Below are 17,347 nucleotides of genomic sequence, written 5' to 3' on the forward strand. Positions count from 1 at the left end.
GTTATTTTACAAAACAGTTCTAGTTGTTTTAATGCCATATGGTAATATAATAAACCCACATATGAACATATTAAAATGTGTCGTTTATGGTTTTATATTAGCCTACTAATAATCTAGTTCTGTTTTTCTTTGTCCCTTAGTTTTTCTTTGATTTATTACAATAAAAACAATGGTTTTACAAATACCAAGTTTAAACTATGGTTACTTTAGTGAAAACACCGCATTTTCGTTATTGTGATTTTACAATAAATTGCATATGGTTCATTTTTGCATTTTTCAAATAATTAATTATTGATATTTGAAAGATTTACTTCATTTTTATAATCACAAATAGCCTGAAATAGCCTATAAATTACCAATTAAATTCGATGTAAAACGCGACTCGGTCCGCAGTGTCATCTGAAGGTTATGATGTATGCCACCGCTCAAGGCGGGCGCGTCCCCGTCAGTACCGTGCGCGTGTCCGCATCTGGTAGACGGTTATGCGGTACAGAAATCAAGGAGGAGAAACAGCGCTGACTGAGCCGGAAAATCGGAAGTGACTTTCAGCAGAGACTTACATCGTTCGTTTAAAGTTTTGTACCTGCTTGTGTGACTTGACAGAAGCGAAACGCCTCGTGTAAGAAGGTAAGAACGATTTGTGTTCGTTGCTGTGTGCAGTACAGTGAAAGTGAGTCGGTTAAAGTGTGTATGTGGCTGCGAAATTGGAGTCACCGACTCAAAATGGCGGACAGGCCGTTAGAGCAAAATAAGGGTGGGAATGTCTCAGAGTGATATAAAGTAACGCCTTTCAGTGTCATAATACACGTAAAATGCGAGATAAGAAACGATATTCACATTTAATTCTCAATAAAGGTGTTAACATTTCACCGTGTATGGAAATTTGACAGCCGGCCTTGAATGGTTTGACCCGTTCTAACGTTAGCTAGTTCATGTTAGCATCCGCTATAAACTCTCTAAATAAGTAATAACAGATGGTGTCAGTTGTATTTCTGTGTGTTTAAAACGCATTTGCACTAAAAAGCCTTTAAAGTAACATCTGAATGAATGTGGCCAGTAATCTTTAGAATTGGGTGTGCCTGTGATGAAGTCAGGCCGGAGATTCATCATCTCGATGCCGGTGGATAGATAAGTTATAACATTATTATGTTATTTATTCAGTCAGCAAGTACTTATATGGCAAGTTGTTGTGATTTATCAATATTGAAGGATGTTATAATTACATTTTACAAACAAGTTCTCGTCGCTGACATACTGTCTGCCTCTCATGTTTTGACAGTGATTAAAATGTAATGGTATTGGGATGATCATATATGATAAACACTAATCATATATACTAACGTTCTTGTAGAGTTTATCAGGCATTGAGCAGGTATTAATACATGTTTAGATGACAATTATGACATTTATGTGTGTTTGTTAACGTTAGTTTTATAAATACACACGCCTTGATTTTGCTATAATTCAGCAGTCATCACTGCTTCAGCTTGTAGGTGTTGGCTTGATGCAGCTAATGATCTTATTGCGCCCTAAATCATTTTAGGTCACTTGGCCTAACTTGTCGTCAGTTTGACGTAATTTGATGTGACGTCATCCTCGAAATTCAATTCTCAAGAAACACAATCTGTATTCCACTTTTACTTTTGGCACTGGCCATCTGACATATTGACAGTGTTCGGTATAAACAGATGAGCTTCAATTACTTTGCAGTTCAAAAATATCAGAATGTGTATTATGCACATTTTTCTTTGATGTGGTACATGGGGTTGGGTTCTTGTGATGATAGATGAGGTCTGCGTAGTATTTAAACATGCATATTTCTGAGTTGTGTGTTTGTATGTGAGAGATGAAAGAAAACTGACCACTTTTTATCAGCAAGTTCTTTTCTACGAACCGGATCATTTGTCCAGTTTGTTTCCTCGAACCGGATCACTGATTCTTTTACGGCCTTACTTAATGACGTCACTTGCCATGACGTAACGTGTCAAGTCTATGAAAATATCCTCGGCACACTCAAATATATAAATCAAAACTTCTGTCAGTTAACACATCATCGTCATGATCTTCTTTATACCACGAGAGCTGCGCAGACACGTGTCTTCTTTATACAACATGAGCTTGCACAGACATGTGTTTTCTTTATACCACACGAGCTGCGCAGAAATAAATATAAAGTATAAAGAGGATGCTCTCTTTGTGCGGACCTGCCTGACTTAATAACTGTATAATGACACTTGTCTGCGCAGCCCACGTTGTATAAAGATGTGTGCAGCTCGCGTTGTAAAGAAGTATGCTTATGATTGTCTGGAGCTGGTCATTAGCATACAGCTAAAATATACAAGGTTTTTCTGCACTTCGGATCTCTAGACAACCATTTCAGTGAATGTGTCTTTTCTTGTCTAGCAAAGTTAACAGTCCAGTTCGGCTAATGGGATTAGCCATAAAAGTTTATGGTTGCGGAAAGGTTATGTCATGCCACTAGGCTTATGCTGTGTTACATTTTTATGTCGCAATTATTGATAACGATTTGATTACGGTAGACAGTAATATCACGGTGGTGAAATGCATTACAAAACTAGGTTGAAAACATAAGCAAACTTCAGTGCTGTAGTGTCAACAAGTTTAATAACTTTTTCAAATGTCAACCAATAATAAGAATTTTTTTAAAGTAAAGCTCACTGATAATATGTCAGGTGTTTAATTAAATGTGATAAATAAATATATATTTGATTCCATACTTGATTTTAATAAAGGAGTAACACATGTTATTGTAACGATTAAGGTGAAGATGCCCACTTTACTTGAGCTCACTTTTGCTGTACAAAAGTGTATAGTCAAATATATAATATTCATGGCTTGATATTTAAATGGTGATTTTTTACTGAAACGTCACTTCTTTATAAATAATTACCTGTCAGTTTCAGTTCAACATTAGTGCTAATACTACGGATAGCAAGAAGTAGGATAGCTAATTTAGCTTAAAAGACATTTAAAGTCAGCACTCTGTGGCACGACACGATAGTGTCAATCTTCAACTTGAAATCAATTTAATTTGATCTGCCACACTGCCATTATTAAGTACATAATTTACTAATAACAGATTACTGTGTTTTATTTGTTAAATTACAAAACGCAAACTTTAGCATAGCTTGCGTACCAAGCTAACTCTTCAACTGTCAGGATTCAGAAATGCAAAAGGAAACGATCCATGCCTTTTTGGCATTTTAGCTTGGCTTTTTCTTTTTATGTAGTATTCAGAAACACGTACATATGAGAAATGGCCTGACAGAACTCATATTTCACCTTAGGTCGGACTCTAGCACTTGGCCTTCTGCCATTCGTATCCACGTGAGGCTGTTCACATCAGAGTGGGTGTGCGTTTGACGCCACAGCATAAATGCATGCAGTGTTATTTTAACCCGGATATATATCATTAAGATATTAAGTAAAGATCATCTTCCATGTTAGGGCTGCAACAAACGATTATTTTGATAGTCGATTAATCTAACGATTATTAGACCGATTAATCAACTAATCACCAATTATTTCAATGACTAATCGGTATGTTTTAATGATTATTCAGCTTTTTGCTTTTTTGCTTCAGCTTTTAAATATATTTATGGATGGCCTGCCACAGTGCCCCTGATTAACCACTGTCAGATTGCTGAGTTTCCAGATATTGTCATATTCTTACAACTCATACATCAATAGAAATCTTATTTATTCAGCTTTCAGATTATGCAAAAATCACAATTGCCAAAAATTTAACCATAAGACTGGTTTTGTTGTCCAGGGTCACATTAACCTTTTTTGTCTGAATACAAGAATGGACAAATATTCAGGATGCAATTGTAAAAAAAGTAGATTTTTTGAAGGGACATTCCACATTCGCATTACTCGGTTATTACATTTTAGCATGACCTCATACACACCTGTCACAGTTAGAAGAGTCATGGGAAATTTCTGGTGTCACAGGCCGACTTCACATTTGAATAATGACAGCAAAAGGTTTTCAACACTGAAATGAAAGTGTTATGGAAACTTATGTGTTTATGCATCGTTTAAAAAATAAATCTTAAATGCGGGATGTCAGATTTCCGAATTATGCCTGTTTAAACAAAGTCGGGCCAAGTACAAAATCAACCTTGTAGCCAATCAGCAGTACGGTGCACAATGCACAGGATGGACATTAGTTGAGCGGAGCGCTGGCGAAAGATGGGGGTAGGTGTCTGTCTGTTTTTGTGATTTGAACATCAACAACGGTTATGAGAAATCGGAGACCCCGCCTTTAAATGTAATTTTTTTGTCTGTCCCTCCAGATGATATATTTTTAACTGCGTCAAGCTATTTTAGTTTTTACTACACAGATTAGAGTGGATATTTTCAGGCCATCAATGGATTACAAAGTCTCAGTCCCCTCACGATAGTATTGCACCACCGTCAGGATTATTTGTGGAGATTTACACCACTGTCACCTCCATCACTTCCAGTGTGGCTCTTATCGAGTGTTGTATGTTATTGTGGATGTTTTCTCAAGGGAAGCAGGACTTTCTTGTGATCGTGCATGAGTCAGATGGAGACCTCACAAATCATCTGATTAGCAACTGAATGTAAATTGAAGAGTGAGTGAGAATGCTAGTGGATGAACAATTGCTCACTTTTTCATTGTGTTAGTAAGGGTTTATTGTATGGCTAAGTGACGGAGTCCATTTTTAAGTTATTCAGGTCAATGGTCACAGTTTTTACCACTTCACCTGTATGACCTCTTCTTATGTTTCTTTCCTGAATAACCTCTTCTTTTTCTCTATCCCTCTAGATGGCAATTGAATCACACTGTTGAGCGTTCCAGTGGGTCGCCTGTTTTGCTCTGTCTTGGTGTGTCACAAGCTGAAGGTGCTTTAAGCAACGGCAGTTTGCATGCGATTGTGAGATTGTTTGTCTCATCTCACAGTCCGTCCTGCTGAGGAGCTGCTCGGGACTGTTCACCAGCTCCCTACTTGGGGCAGAGACAGCACCCCCACCCTCCTGCCAAAATGGTGCTGTCACAGAGGCAACGAGATGAACTGTAAGTCCACCAACTCATACACACAAACAAGCGCTCAGAACACGCAGGTCTAGACCACAGTCACATAAAAGCAATGCTTTATATCAGTTCAGTAAAAAGCGTGGATGGCAGCGCCTCAGGCAGCTGCCGATGACAGTTATTTAGCTTTAATATTTCATAGCGTCATGACTGAGTGGAGGATGGCTTGGTGATTGCGTGGCCATCCTTGTGCATTTGTGCATGCTTCACCTAGCACAAGAGGTCACTGGGTAATCTGGGGTATACCAGAACCTGTGAATTTGACTGTGTTAAGATTAAAACAGGATAGTCTAGAATAGTAAAATGCTTTGAATGGAAAGTTTTAGCTATGAATGTTTTGCACTGTAAGTGTCTAACCCTAACCAAAACAGCATTTTAAACATTTTAAAGGGACAGATCACCCAAAAATGAAAATTCTGTGAAGAATTACTCAACCTAAAATTGTTCCAAACCTGTATAAATTTATTTGATCTGTTAAATACAAAGAAATGTATAAAGATAAATGTTAGAAACTTAGTTTTCTGGGTCTTCATCGACTACCATAGTAGGAAAAGAATGGTAGTCAAAGGTGCCCAAGAAATGTTGTCTTAAATTCTTCAAAATATTTCATTTTGTGTTCAACAAAACAAAAACGTTATACAATATATTTTTTCTACTGTCTCTCTTCCCTTTTTGGATGAACAGGTGGTCTCGCCCAAAATGTAAGCTATTAGTTAAACTAATGTAGCAATACTTAATACGGCGATGTGTCAATCTAAACAGAAGACCCAAATGACTGTGTACATTGTTAAAATATTTAAACCTATCCCAGCTTAGAGTAAACACTGGTCTAATGTTTTGTTTGTTTGATCTCTTGAAGAAAATAACGTAGTAGTTCTTTGGCCATGTTCCTTTCTGTCTGTTTCCTTCAGAAAAGTCACTGTTACTAAAACTAGTCGCAAGAGTTCTGACATCATTACCTAAAATTAGTCCATTGACAGGCTTATGAAATATTCACCATCATTTAAAGAGGTGCAGGACTCTTGCATAATGAAGCACAGAGAGCCAAGTCTTTGTGTGGCTGGGTGTGGAAAAAATTGAAAGTGTCCTTACAAATATAATGAGATCTCTCAAAAACTTGATCTTTATTTTAAATAAATCATTAATGAACTAAATTTTGTTTTATGTCTATAGTTTGCTGTGAGGATTTAGTTTTATTGGATAGAGACACAAATGTTGAAAAATTCCTTGAAATTTGACATTTCCTGCTCTGTCATTTGAGACGTTTTCCATCCTCGGTGGCAGGTGTCCATAGCAACCACGGTGGACTGTGTTTTGTTTATTTCCCTCATGTTTTTTTCCAGTCTCCACCTTCATTAAGAGCTTGAATGTTCTTATATGGTTATTATAAGAAATTATTTTCTTAAATACTTTAATACTAAATAGTTTCTTTAATTCTTTGTAACTTCATATCAAAGGGCTAAACAGGAAAACGGGTTTAATTACATCTGCTTTAAATATTTTATATTGTATTCTTCAAATATCAGTTAGAAGACCAGTCAAGAACTTTAATGTATAGCAATCTGGCTATGAGATAGACATCAGAATTATAACTAACGAATCACACAAAAGACTTGACCCGGATGCGATGAGACAAATCTTTCGGTTTCTGCAGGTGACATTTGGCATAAAGCCTTTTGGATCACCAAAGCTTATATATAAAATGCACAATAATAACTTTCTGTAAGTTGCTTACGTACATTATGTATGTTTTCGGTATGTAAAGTCACATTATGTACATTCTGCTGGCACTAGATTTTAATGGTTGTAATCCCTTTCTGTCCACATGGGATATTTGTACCCACATCACAGTTTCCTCTATTAGCTCTTCTTTCAAGGGTCTCTCATATGTAACGGTCTGCTGAAAGGACAGAGAACACTGGGTCTCTGTCTAAAGAGGGTTTACAAGTGACGTCACTTTCCCACATGGTCACGCCAAAACATGCTCCCTTGAGTTGCAAAATGGCTGCTAACAATATCAGGAAACACAATTCTGTGCAACAAATCAGTGTCTAAGGGCATCTGGTTCCTTTGTAAGTCCTTAGAATCAACGTCGATTCCAACCGCTATTAATTTCTGCAAACAATTGCAAGTTTTAGTCCAGGTTACTTTGTCTCACCTGTTAGAAGCAGACATTTTGCTGCGTGTTTACCATGAGAACATGTTCTGCACTCAAGGGGGTGTGTCCCGGCGTGTTCACGTGGGAAAGTGTCGTCAATGCATACCCTCTATAGACGTTCTTAAATGACGCACACGCTGAAGTTAACTTCCTGTCTTTGTTTGGTCATAATATACAATAAAATAAAAAATCTAAATTAAATCTAAAATATTTTTTTAGATAAATGTTATTGTATTAAATTAAATTAAAACTACACAACAGTTATTAATTCTTTGTGGAGGTCTACCGGAAGTTGAGGGGGGGCCACATAAAGTTTGTTAAAGTTGTTGCCACTGAAACCGTCAGTTTCCTTAAAAAAATGAAGTTGTGGTTCTTTAGGCAATTGTGAATAGAGTTGGATTTACAGCACCAATATGCCAGAGCTCTGACAGGAGGAGTAACTGTATTCTGTACAATAATTTAGGGATTCTTTTTGTCACTCCCACATTTTTCAGTATGTTAATGGCCGATGAGTCTTGATGTCTCTCAGGATTTGCTTGGATCCGCAGTTCAGACCTACTAAATATGGATTTTTTTTTCCTCTGCCTCACTGCTAATGTGATAAGTCCAGTCTTTTGATCACTTACTGTACATGCATTACATCTAAAGTGATTTTGGTGGTCCCACCATGTTAGTAGTTTCAACAGAGGAAGTCTGGAAGTATTTATTAGAGTTTAAGAGCATGATTATGTATGTCTGTTTTATTACGTCATCTCTTTATCTTTCAGAAATCGAGCTATAGCTGATTATCTACGCTCTAATGGCTATGAAGAGGCATATTCTGTTTTTAAGAAGGAAGCAGAGCTTGATATGGTAATCGGATAATTTTACACTAAGCTTTTGGAAAAGAAAAGCTAGGGTCAATGTATTATTATAATTGCTGTATATATATATATATAAACTATCTATCATTTGCGTTTGGCTCATTTTGGCCTTAATTTTGGCTTGAATACATTATTTTCTGAAGTTTAATGACATAAGATGTATTTGTAAGCAGCTTTCATATTCTTGCTTGTAATTTTGTGTTTTCAGAATGAGGAGCTGGATAAGAAGTACGCTGGCCTTTTGGAAAAGAAATGGACCTCAGTCATTAGACTACAAAAGAAGGTTAGTATTTTTAGTTTGTTCTTTAAAAAATGGCCTTTTCTTGAATATATTGGACTTTAAATTGGTGTTTTCAATTACTAACCAAAGTGTTTCCTGTATGCTGTTAGGTAATGGAGTTGGAGTCAAAGCTAAACGAAGCAAAGGAAGAAATCACTTTAGGAGGCCCCCTGGTGCAGAAAAGAGACCCCAAAGAGTGGATACCACGCCCTCCTGAGAAGTACGCCCTCAGCGGTCACAGAAGCCCTGTCACACGAGTCATCTTTCACCCTGTATTTAGTCTCATGGTCTCTGCTTCAGAAGATGCCACCATAAAGGTGTGTTGTGTGTCTGTTTGTTAAAACGGTAATCTGTAGCCTTATGGATCAAGCATGTAGGACCTTGTTTGGCCCAATTTCAGTTTCAAATGCATCTGCTTATTTTGCTGAGTCACTGACACGTCTCCATGGAGAGATCGTGATGCTCTGGTTTCCCAGGGCAACAGCACAGCGAGCAGTTCTTCTGTTCTCTGGACTCCAGGCAGTACAGCTACATCCCTCTGGCTGCATCTGTCATATGCTTTTCTTTATTAGCAGTATGGCTCTCAAAAAACTGAAAGGACAAATAATAATATCAAAATGAATCAATTTGTGTGTCTCACAAAATAATTCCATGCTACAGATATAAGCGTCATATGTCACTTTATGATCTGGGTGCCATGAATTTTATGGAAGAATTTTTACCTGTGTCTGTTTTGCTGCATTTTTTGGGTTACTGTGTTTCTGACGCTAAATACATTCTAACACTTCCTGTACGATTAATCAAGTCTGTCCTGTGGTGTCATCATGCAGGTTTGGGATTACGAGGCTGGAGACTTTGAGCGTACACTGAAGGGTCACACAGACTCGGTGCAGGACATCTCTTTTGATCAGGCTGGAAAGGTGCTGGCTTCCTGCTCTGCGGATATGACCATCAAACTCTGGGACTTCCAGAGCTTTGAATGTGTCAGAACCATGCATGGTAAACTTGACCAAAGTTTGTTACAACATAATACCAACTGTTTTGCTGCACAGGTGTCTTGACTGACCTTTGACCCATCGTGTACCACAGCCACCTCCAACACATGCTTTAAGCTTATTGAGATCCCTATTAGTGAGTTAGAATCCTGCCTCTCTTTCTGAACGTCAATACCTGTCGGTCTGGACGAAGCACAGGCTAAAGGTTTGTTTGGGTCAGGATTAAAAGAGATGACCGCTTTAATCTCACAATCAAATAATAAAGACCCACTTTAATCATATGCCAAAACCGAACCTGTCTGTGGTCACTTAAATGCAAATTTAAATTTGTTTGAAGTTAGGATTTGTCGTGGTTGTATTAAGGGGTTCTGGGTGGATACTTGGTAGTTGAAGTAGTTTTATTTATTTATTTTTTGATAATAACATTTTAAACGTAATCTTTGTGTCATGCTTGCCTGAATTTATGAATTTAATGTCTTTAACATAATCTGTTATATGCTTAGTTTTATCAGTGAAAAATATTCTTTTAGCATTTGACTTCTAGTGCTACTATTTTCCTCAGAAATGTCCTTTATGTTCTCAGGACACGATCACAATGTGTCGTCAGTTGCCATCATGCCCAACGGTGATCACATAGTGTCTGCCTCTAGGGATAAGACTATGAAAATGTGGGAGGTGGCCACGGGGTGAGTAATACTGAAGCTCATTGTTGGAGTCAATATAGTGGATTGATTGTGGGGTAAATTTTGTGAACACAACTGGATTTTAATGAGTCACGTGTCTAGCCCACAATGTCTAGTATTTTGATTTCAAACCTCAAGGTGTGGTTACCTATAGGTTACGTGATTTTTTTTAATAAAACCAGACACAAATAATTAGAGAAAAAAAAATATTGTAATAAAATTACATTAATGTAACTTTTCCTGAGCAGTATTCTCTAAGAATATAAATGTATACTCATTGTCTTTGTTTAGCTACTGTGTGAAGACGTTCACGGGTCACAGGGAGTGGGTGCGTATGGTTCGACCCAATCAAGATGGCACGCTGTTGGCTAGCTGCTCCAATGACCAGACGGTACGTGTGTGGGTGGTGGCCACCAAGGAGTGCAAGGCAGAGCTGCGGGAGCACGAGCACGTGGTTGAGTGCATCTCCTGGGCACCTGAGAGCGCTCACCCCACCATATCTGAGGCCACCGGCTCTGAGGTAAGAGACAGAGAGATATGAAACATATTTATTAGGAGTCATTTTTCTGGTTTTCAGACTATGCTTAAAGCGGAGGTAACACACATAGTTTCTACCAATCCCATATTAATCTTGAGTAACCTATAGAGTAGGATTGCATACTTCATATCTTCGAAGTGTATTTAGTTAAAAGACAGAAACAGCTTTACGATTATTTCTGAAAACATGACCTCCTGGAGCAGTGCACTAGTGGTGCACTAAAGCACGAGCACACAATATATCATCGCTTTATTCCTGCATAAATGTTGATTCACTATGGGACGGTTTCCCGGACAGGGATTAGACTAGTCCTTGACTAAAATAAATGCTAGAGTTGTGCAAACCGAAAACAACTCGCAATGCCATATCTTAAAATACAACATTGCTTTTGTGTTGTCTCAAAATGCACACAAGTAATGTTTTTAGTATGGCATGTTTGGTAAAACATCTTAAATTTCCTGATTAAACTAAGATCCAGTCCAAATTTAAGATGATCCCTGTCTAGGAAACCACCCCTATAAATTTGTGTGTTTACATAATGCTTATTCGTGCCGATTGCCAACATAACACATACATATGACTCACTTACCTTGTGCGGTTAATTTTTTCACTTTCTCATGACGTGCTTTTACCGTAGTGACAGATATAAGCGCACACTCGGATTGATTGTACAAACTGCAATTGTTAGTTTTGTTTCACACTTGTCCAGTTAAGATGTGAAGCATTTTCAGACAACACTCTGTTTGAATCCCAGTACTTCTGTGATCATTTGACACAGAAATAATCTCATGAACGTGCATGCTTAACACATTATTTCTCTCTCTGTAGAACAAGAAGAGTGGAAAGCCTGGCCCATTCCTGTTGTCCGGATCTAGAGACAAGACCATCAAGATGTGGGATATAAGTACTGGCATGTGCCTTATGACACTGGTGAGTATTATATCCATTGGCCCAGTTTTACAAACAAGGCTTAGCTTAAGCCAGGACTATACCTTAGTTGAATGGAGATGTTTATGTCACTTTTATAAAAATGCTATAGAAGAATACATTACTGGTGTGCATCTTGAGACAAACAAATGGCACTGATATATTTTTAGGGAAGTTATATTGAGTTAAGACAGGTCACGCATTCATTTTATTCTGGGACTACCCTTAAACCTTGAAAGCCGTGAAACCGGGCCATTGTGTATGTATCAGAACCCTTAGCATTGCCACAAAACCAAAGAAAGACAGATACAAAATTTAGAGTACAACCTGCCAGACTACACCCAAGCAAAAATACAGCATGTTTTTATTAAAGGAAAAGGTAAAATGATGGTCTGCAGACCACTCTAATAGAAAAGGACATTGGGTGGAGAATAGGATCCTCTTTGACTTCTTACATTTGTTACAGTCCACCTAGTGGAAGCTTTTATCATTGCAGTTAATCCCATAGACACCGCAATCTGCTTGACTAGAGAAATTGGGCCGTTTAAAACCAACATTATTTACCACTTCTCATTCATACACTGTTCTTTGTCCTTCTCAGGTTGGTCATGATAACTGGGTGCGTGGAGTGCTCTTCCATCCGGGTGGAAAGTTCGTAGTGAGCTGCGCTGATGATAAGACACTACGTATCTGGGACTATAAGAACAAGCGTTGCATGAAGACCTTGAGTGCCCATGAACACTTTGTTACCTCTCTGGGTAAGCCGAGGCATTATTTGTGCCTGGAAATTCTTGGTGCTTTGATGGGAAATTGTCTGTATGACTCAACCTCTCTGATAATGATCTCAGGTTGAAATCCAATAGTGACTCACTGACCAGCAAGTAGATGTGTGTTATTTGTTGATTTATTACTTTGCTTTAAGAATCTTCAACTTCCGTCCACAGATTTCCACAAGACTTCTCCTTACGTGGTGACAGGAAGTGTAGATCAAACGGTCAAAGTGTGGGAATGTCGCTGATCGCCTAGGAACCGCCCCTCCTTCCCTTTCCCCTACACCACCACTTTGGCCACTCCCACACCTGCTCTTCAGGATGCAGTCATTACTATGGTTACCACCTCATCCAGCTCTCTTCTAATAACTATTGTCCTTTTATGTAAATTACTCTGGATGTAGTTTGAGCTTATTAAATGTTACACGAGACACTCACAAGGAGAAAAAATGAAATAAGTAAAAAGTAAAACAAGTATTCTTGCATGGTGAATCCAAAACTTGTATACTGTAAATCTTTTGCTTCTCATCATCTCAAAGTATCATAGGGGTGTGGAGCACAGGTGGTGCTCGAACGTTAAGTGTTTCTGGACGGAAGGCAGAATGATGCAGTTTGGGGAAGTTCAGAATACAGGGCACTCGAAATGATCTGTCGGGTTTGTTTTATTTGTCGCAGTCTGCTTTACACAAGATAGATAAAAGATACTGGGGGGCTTAGGTTTTCCCCTTGCTAGAACATTTCGGATCACCGTTCATATTAGAGTTCAGAATACAAGTTAATTTAATGAGTTTGTTCATTTCTCCTTCATTGGTCTTCCACTTTTGCTCTTGTCATTTTACACTATAAAAGTAGTTTTATTTAAACCTTCTGCTGCTCAGACCGCCACATTTGGTCAATTTATTTTAAATACATTTCTAACATAGCATCCCACTCGACGAGGACCGAAAACACCCGAGTAAGAAAAGAGAAAACACAGTAACACCGATCAGTAAAGTGCACTTGTCCCTGGAGATAGTTTCACACAGGGTTTATATATTGCTTCTTTGTTTTGTTTTTATTTTTGTACAGAAAATATAGTCTGAAGCCCTCCATTGTCACACCGTGCTCATGGAGGGCCTTGACAAAACGTATTTACTGACAGACAGGGCAAGTTGAGTGCCATTTCACTCTTGGTTCTGAAAAATCACTTCGGTATAGTTGACGGTTTCAGGACTGTATATTAAATATGACTAGGGTCAAAGCACATCACCAAACATCAACTCTTAAACCACAGACAGCCGCAAACCACTTGTTTTCACTAGAACCACCTACTTTCTGACAACGGCAATCTTAGAGGGGAGTTCGCTTCTTAAAAGGTTTCGTAACCTCTTATTATTCAACGTCGTCATTCTGTTGCTTGTCTGCACCGTCTGCTCCCTCTCACGTTTGTGAAGCGTTTTGGAGACTTGGTATGTAAAGGCTTCTTGACGTACTCTGTGGCACTGCTCCGTGACTTTGTGCTGAATCTAGTCAGTCTCTCTTGAATCAGGGAGGTTTTCTGCATCGGAGGAACAAACACGCAGTCGGTGAGGCTCGCTATTCTGGACCTTGGGGAATTTGTGTTTAAAGACGCCACTTCCGCGGTTGGTCAACGTGCAATAACTGTTGGCTGCTCTGTGTTAACCATTAAAGAAGAGGGTATGTATGCGTTTGCCCTGAACACTTTTATAGGAAGGTTGCCTCCTGTTGCGATTCATGGAGCGGTGTGATGATGATGTTCTCTTCTGGCTGCCATACTATGGCAACTATTAGCAACTTATAAGACTACATCTGTGATGAGTAGTTTGCTGTGCTTGCTGGTCCGCAGCGTACTGTTTTTAACAGTAGAGTCGTGTGCGCCCAACCACTGCCATCCCAAAGCTATGTATGTAGAACATGTGGATGTGCGCGCGGAGGTCTGTGTGCATACAGTGGGCTCTGACTCCAGCTGTCCGCTTTCTCTGCCTTGTTAATGTACTGAGAATCCCCAATATCGAGGACTTCATTCTGCTTTTTGTGGTCTCACTGTTGACACGCGCTCGTGCGCTCACGTAAATAAATATTTGTCCATCAGTATATCTTGATGTCATTGTTTGCAACATAATTAAAAAATAATAAAATATCTGTAAATATAAAGCAGCGCAGTGGTGTTTCTTTCTGTGGTCACGGACAAAATGTTTACTGAATAAGTGCAACATTTCTACCAAATAAGTGTGCACATATGTACTGTATCTATAAATAAATCATGAGTTATTACAAACCATAAAATTACCCAGATAATATTTTTGCGCCCATATTTAATATTGAGTGAGCATTTTCTGGGCTCACATAGAAATATGTTCCAGGCATCATTCAAATGATCTAAAACCTAAAATCAAAGGCTAAAAAATAGGCAGATTTTGTCATCATGATTGATGTTTTGGTAGACTTTTCTAGTATAACGTGACATTCACAGTGTTTTGACCTTGGACATCTGAGGAGTCCATGCCTGAAGAACTTCATACACTGTACCAAAACTATGGTTTCCATGGAAACCCTGCATGATGCAACATGGTCACACTAATGTCTCATCTTCAGTACAGCCTTCTTTTTTGTTTTTCTTTAGAGGTCATTTCTCTTTTTGGATATCTGTATATCCATTCTGTCTCACTGTAATAAAACAACAGCCAAAAACAAAATATGATGTTGAATACAAATTTAAGATTAAACTATGATTTTGTCTATTTGGTGGTCATATAATTTAGATTTAAACTAGTAACAAAAAACATGCTGTGCTCTTTTAGAGAGGTAAGAGAAGCTTTCGTACACTTCCTTAACCTTTTGTCTTTGAATATTTGGAACAGACTACTTTTCAATGTATTTCAGCCCACTACATCAGATATTTAGACACCAGCTTCTGCCTCATATTGCTGTATCCTGGCAACAGTCCCTGTGAAGAAGTAAGATAAGGTGAAACAGTGATTCTCTCAAGAGAGAAGATGGGAAATTAGATGGCTATTGGCAGAGAAAGGCATATAGTACACAGGGTGCTTTGTGGGACAACATACAGCCTGAGGTTCAATTTGTAAACTAAACCTATTTCGCAGCTAATGTTCTTTCATTGTTTGTGTCAGAAAGGGCAAACAAAGCTAATCTAATATTTCACCGGTATGGGAGTGTCAGACACTTTTCACATTATATAGGATGAAATAGAAATAAGAGAATGGAAGATTTGGTAGACAATGATTGCTGGTGTTTTTCCTAGCCAAACATTAGAAAAGTGAACACATATTTTAATATATCAAGAACACTTGGACATAATGTAAAGTAAAAAATAAAGTGAAGTAAATGTGGGCCCGGCTCACATTTCATTTTTTGATGTTCTCTACTTTCTTACATAAGAAAATGCTATAGCAAATATGCAGTGTTTCTGTTCCAAAAAATAAAAAAAGATTTCCAAAGATTTTAGCTATTTCTGATGAATGCATAAAGGTTTAATGCATAAATCATTTTAATTTTGTGATTAATTTGTGCTTAGCTTGCTGGAGGGTTTCATGTGTAATGGTTTGAGCTCTCTTAGACATGTTCAGCTATCTCACCACAAGAGGGAGTTCTTACATTAAAAATAATAAAGGTATTAAATTGTATTCATTTATTTTGCATAATTCCATCCATATAACACATAAAGTATTTTGGACAGGCCACTTTTAAAATAATCATTCAATCATTAATAATTTGGTGTACACATAAATGCAAGTGTTTTTCGTCTAGATGAATTGGCCATATAGCCTTAAAAATGTCATGTGGTGCTGCTGTGATTTATCCTAAAATGTATTCATTTCCTTATCATGTTTTTTACAAGTTCTCTGTATTTAAAGTGTTTAGAAACAAAGTATTTCCTTGAGTTTTGGTAAGCAATGCTTTTCAAACTTTTGTTTTATAATTTTTTATTTGAATGTTAACAGATTTTTTTTCTTAATATCACATATGCTTAAACTAATAAATATGTTTAAAAATGCTAGTGGTGTGATGAGTGGTCGTTATACGTCATTGACCCATAATATAGATATTCACAATAACTGTATATAGAAGTATATATAATATATGTTGGTGTAGGTCTTAATGTTCTCACAAAACTTGCCTATAAATACCGAGGTAAATACATATGATGCTGAAAACGTTTAAAGGATAGAAATTGATAAGACATTTTTTATGTCTTAATGTCCCTGCTGCAATGAACCCTGATAACTGATGGGGAGGGGCTCCGCACTGTGTGCAGTCTGTTAGCAGACTATGCTACATATGTAGCCTTGTTATCGTGTTTATTTTCTAAACTGTGTGAGGGAACTTGCTGTTTGTAACATGTGCTTATAACCAGACGCTTCGTGTTCCCTGTGCACACGTGTGTATTTGTACGTGTGTGTACAATGCATGTCTTACGCACCCAAAAGCACAGCGCTGATTGGCGGAAACGCTCCGACTGTTTGATAGTCATCCAGGGTATCCCTTCAAATCAGCCAATCACAGTCTGTTGCCATGCAAGTGCTCATTCATAGAGAAAGTCAGCATGGCCACAACGCTGCTGTAGCGCCACAAGGACAAGCTTCTCTTTCATTCTCGAAAATGATGAAAGGTTCATTAAAATGCTGAAACTCTGCATAAACTCATAAACTCTGACGTATTAATATTGTACATAATGATACTACTATGGATTACTATTGGATTCATAATATGGTTTAATAATAATGTTGGTGTATATGTAATATAATATATGTAAACGTAATTTAGTATAAATCTCTGGGTTTAAAATCAAATTTTTCGTCCATCCTGAATAACCGAGCAGGCCTGTAAAACGAGCGACGCTGAGTGACGTTCACGTCACACATGACCACGTCGCTTCACCGCGCCCTCGATTTCACACGAGCTTTTGATAACTATGAAACGACATAAAACCAACCCAGACAAAACTCGTGGTGCACCACTAACCCGCACGGAATGAAAATATGAAAAAACGTGCCTTCTTTCCAGCGTACCTTGCGCCTATTTTCTACAA

At 38.0% G+C, this 17,347-nt stretch overlaps 1 protein-coding gene across 1 annotated transcript; it reads left to right on the forward strand.

Moving 5' to 3' along the window:
* Positions 1-411: 411 nt before the first annotated feature.
* pafah1b1b (platelet-activating factor acetylhydrolase 1b, regulatory subunit 1b) lies at positions 412-14,451 on the forward strand. The gene is made up of 11 exons (XM_056731391.1): positions 412-627; positions 4,817-5,065; positions 8,009-8,093; positions 8,313-8,387; positions 8,495-8,701; positions 9,215-9,383; positions 9,963-10,065; positions 10,354-10,582; positions 11,429-11,530; positions 12,129-12,285; positions 12,472-14,451. Exons 2-11 carry the CDS (start codon positions 5,034-5,036, stop codon positions 12,543-12,545), a joined length of 1,233 nt encoding a protein of 410 aa, XP_056587369.1. The 5' UTR covers positions 412-627; positions 4,817-5,033; the 3' UTR covers positions 12,546-14,451.
* The last annotated feature ends 2,896 nt before the right edge of the window (positions 14,452-17,347 follow it).

The sequence above is a fragment of the Triplophysa dalaica genome, chromosome 19, assembly GCF_015846415.1.
Source record: "Triplophysa dalaica isolate WHDGS20190420 chromosome 19, ASM1584641v1, whole genome shotgun sequence".
Lineage (NCBI taxonomy): Eukaryota > Metazoa > Chordata > Actinopteri > Cypriniformes > Nemacheilidae > Triplophysa > Triplophysa dalaica.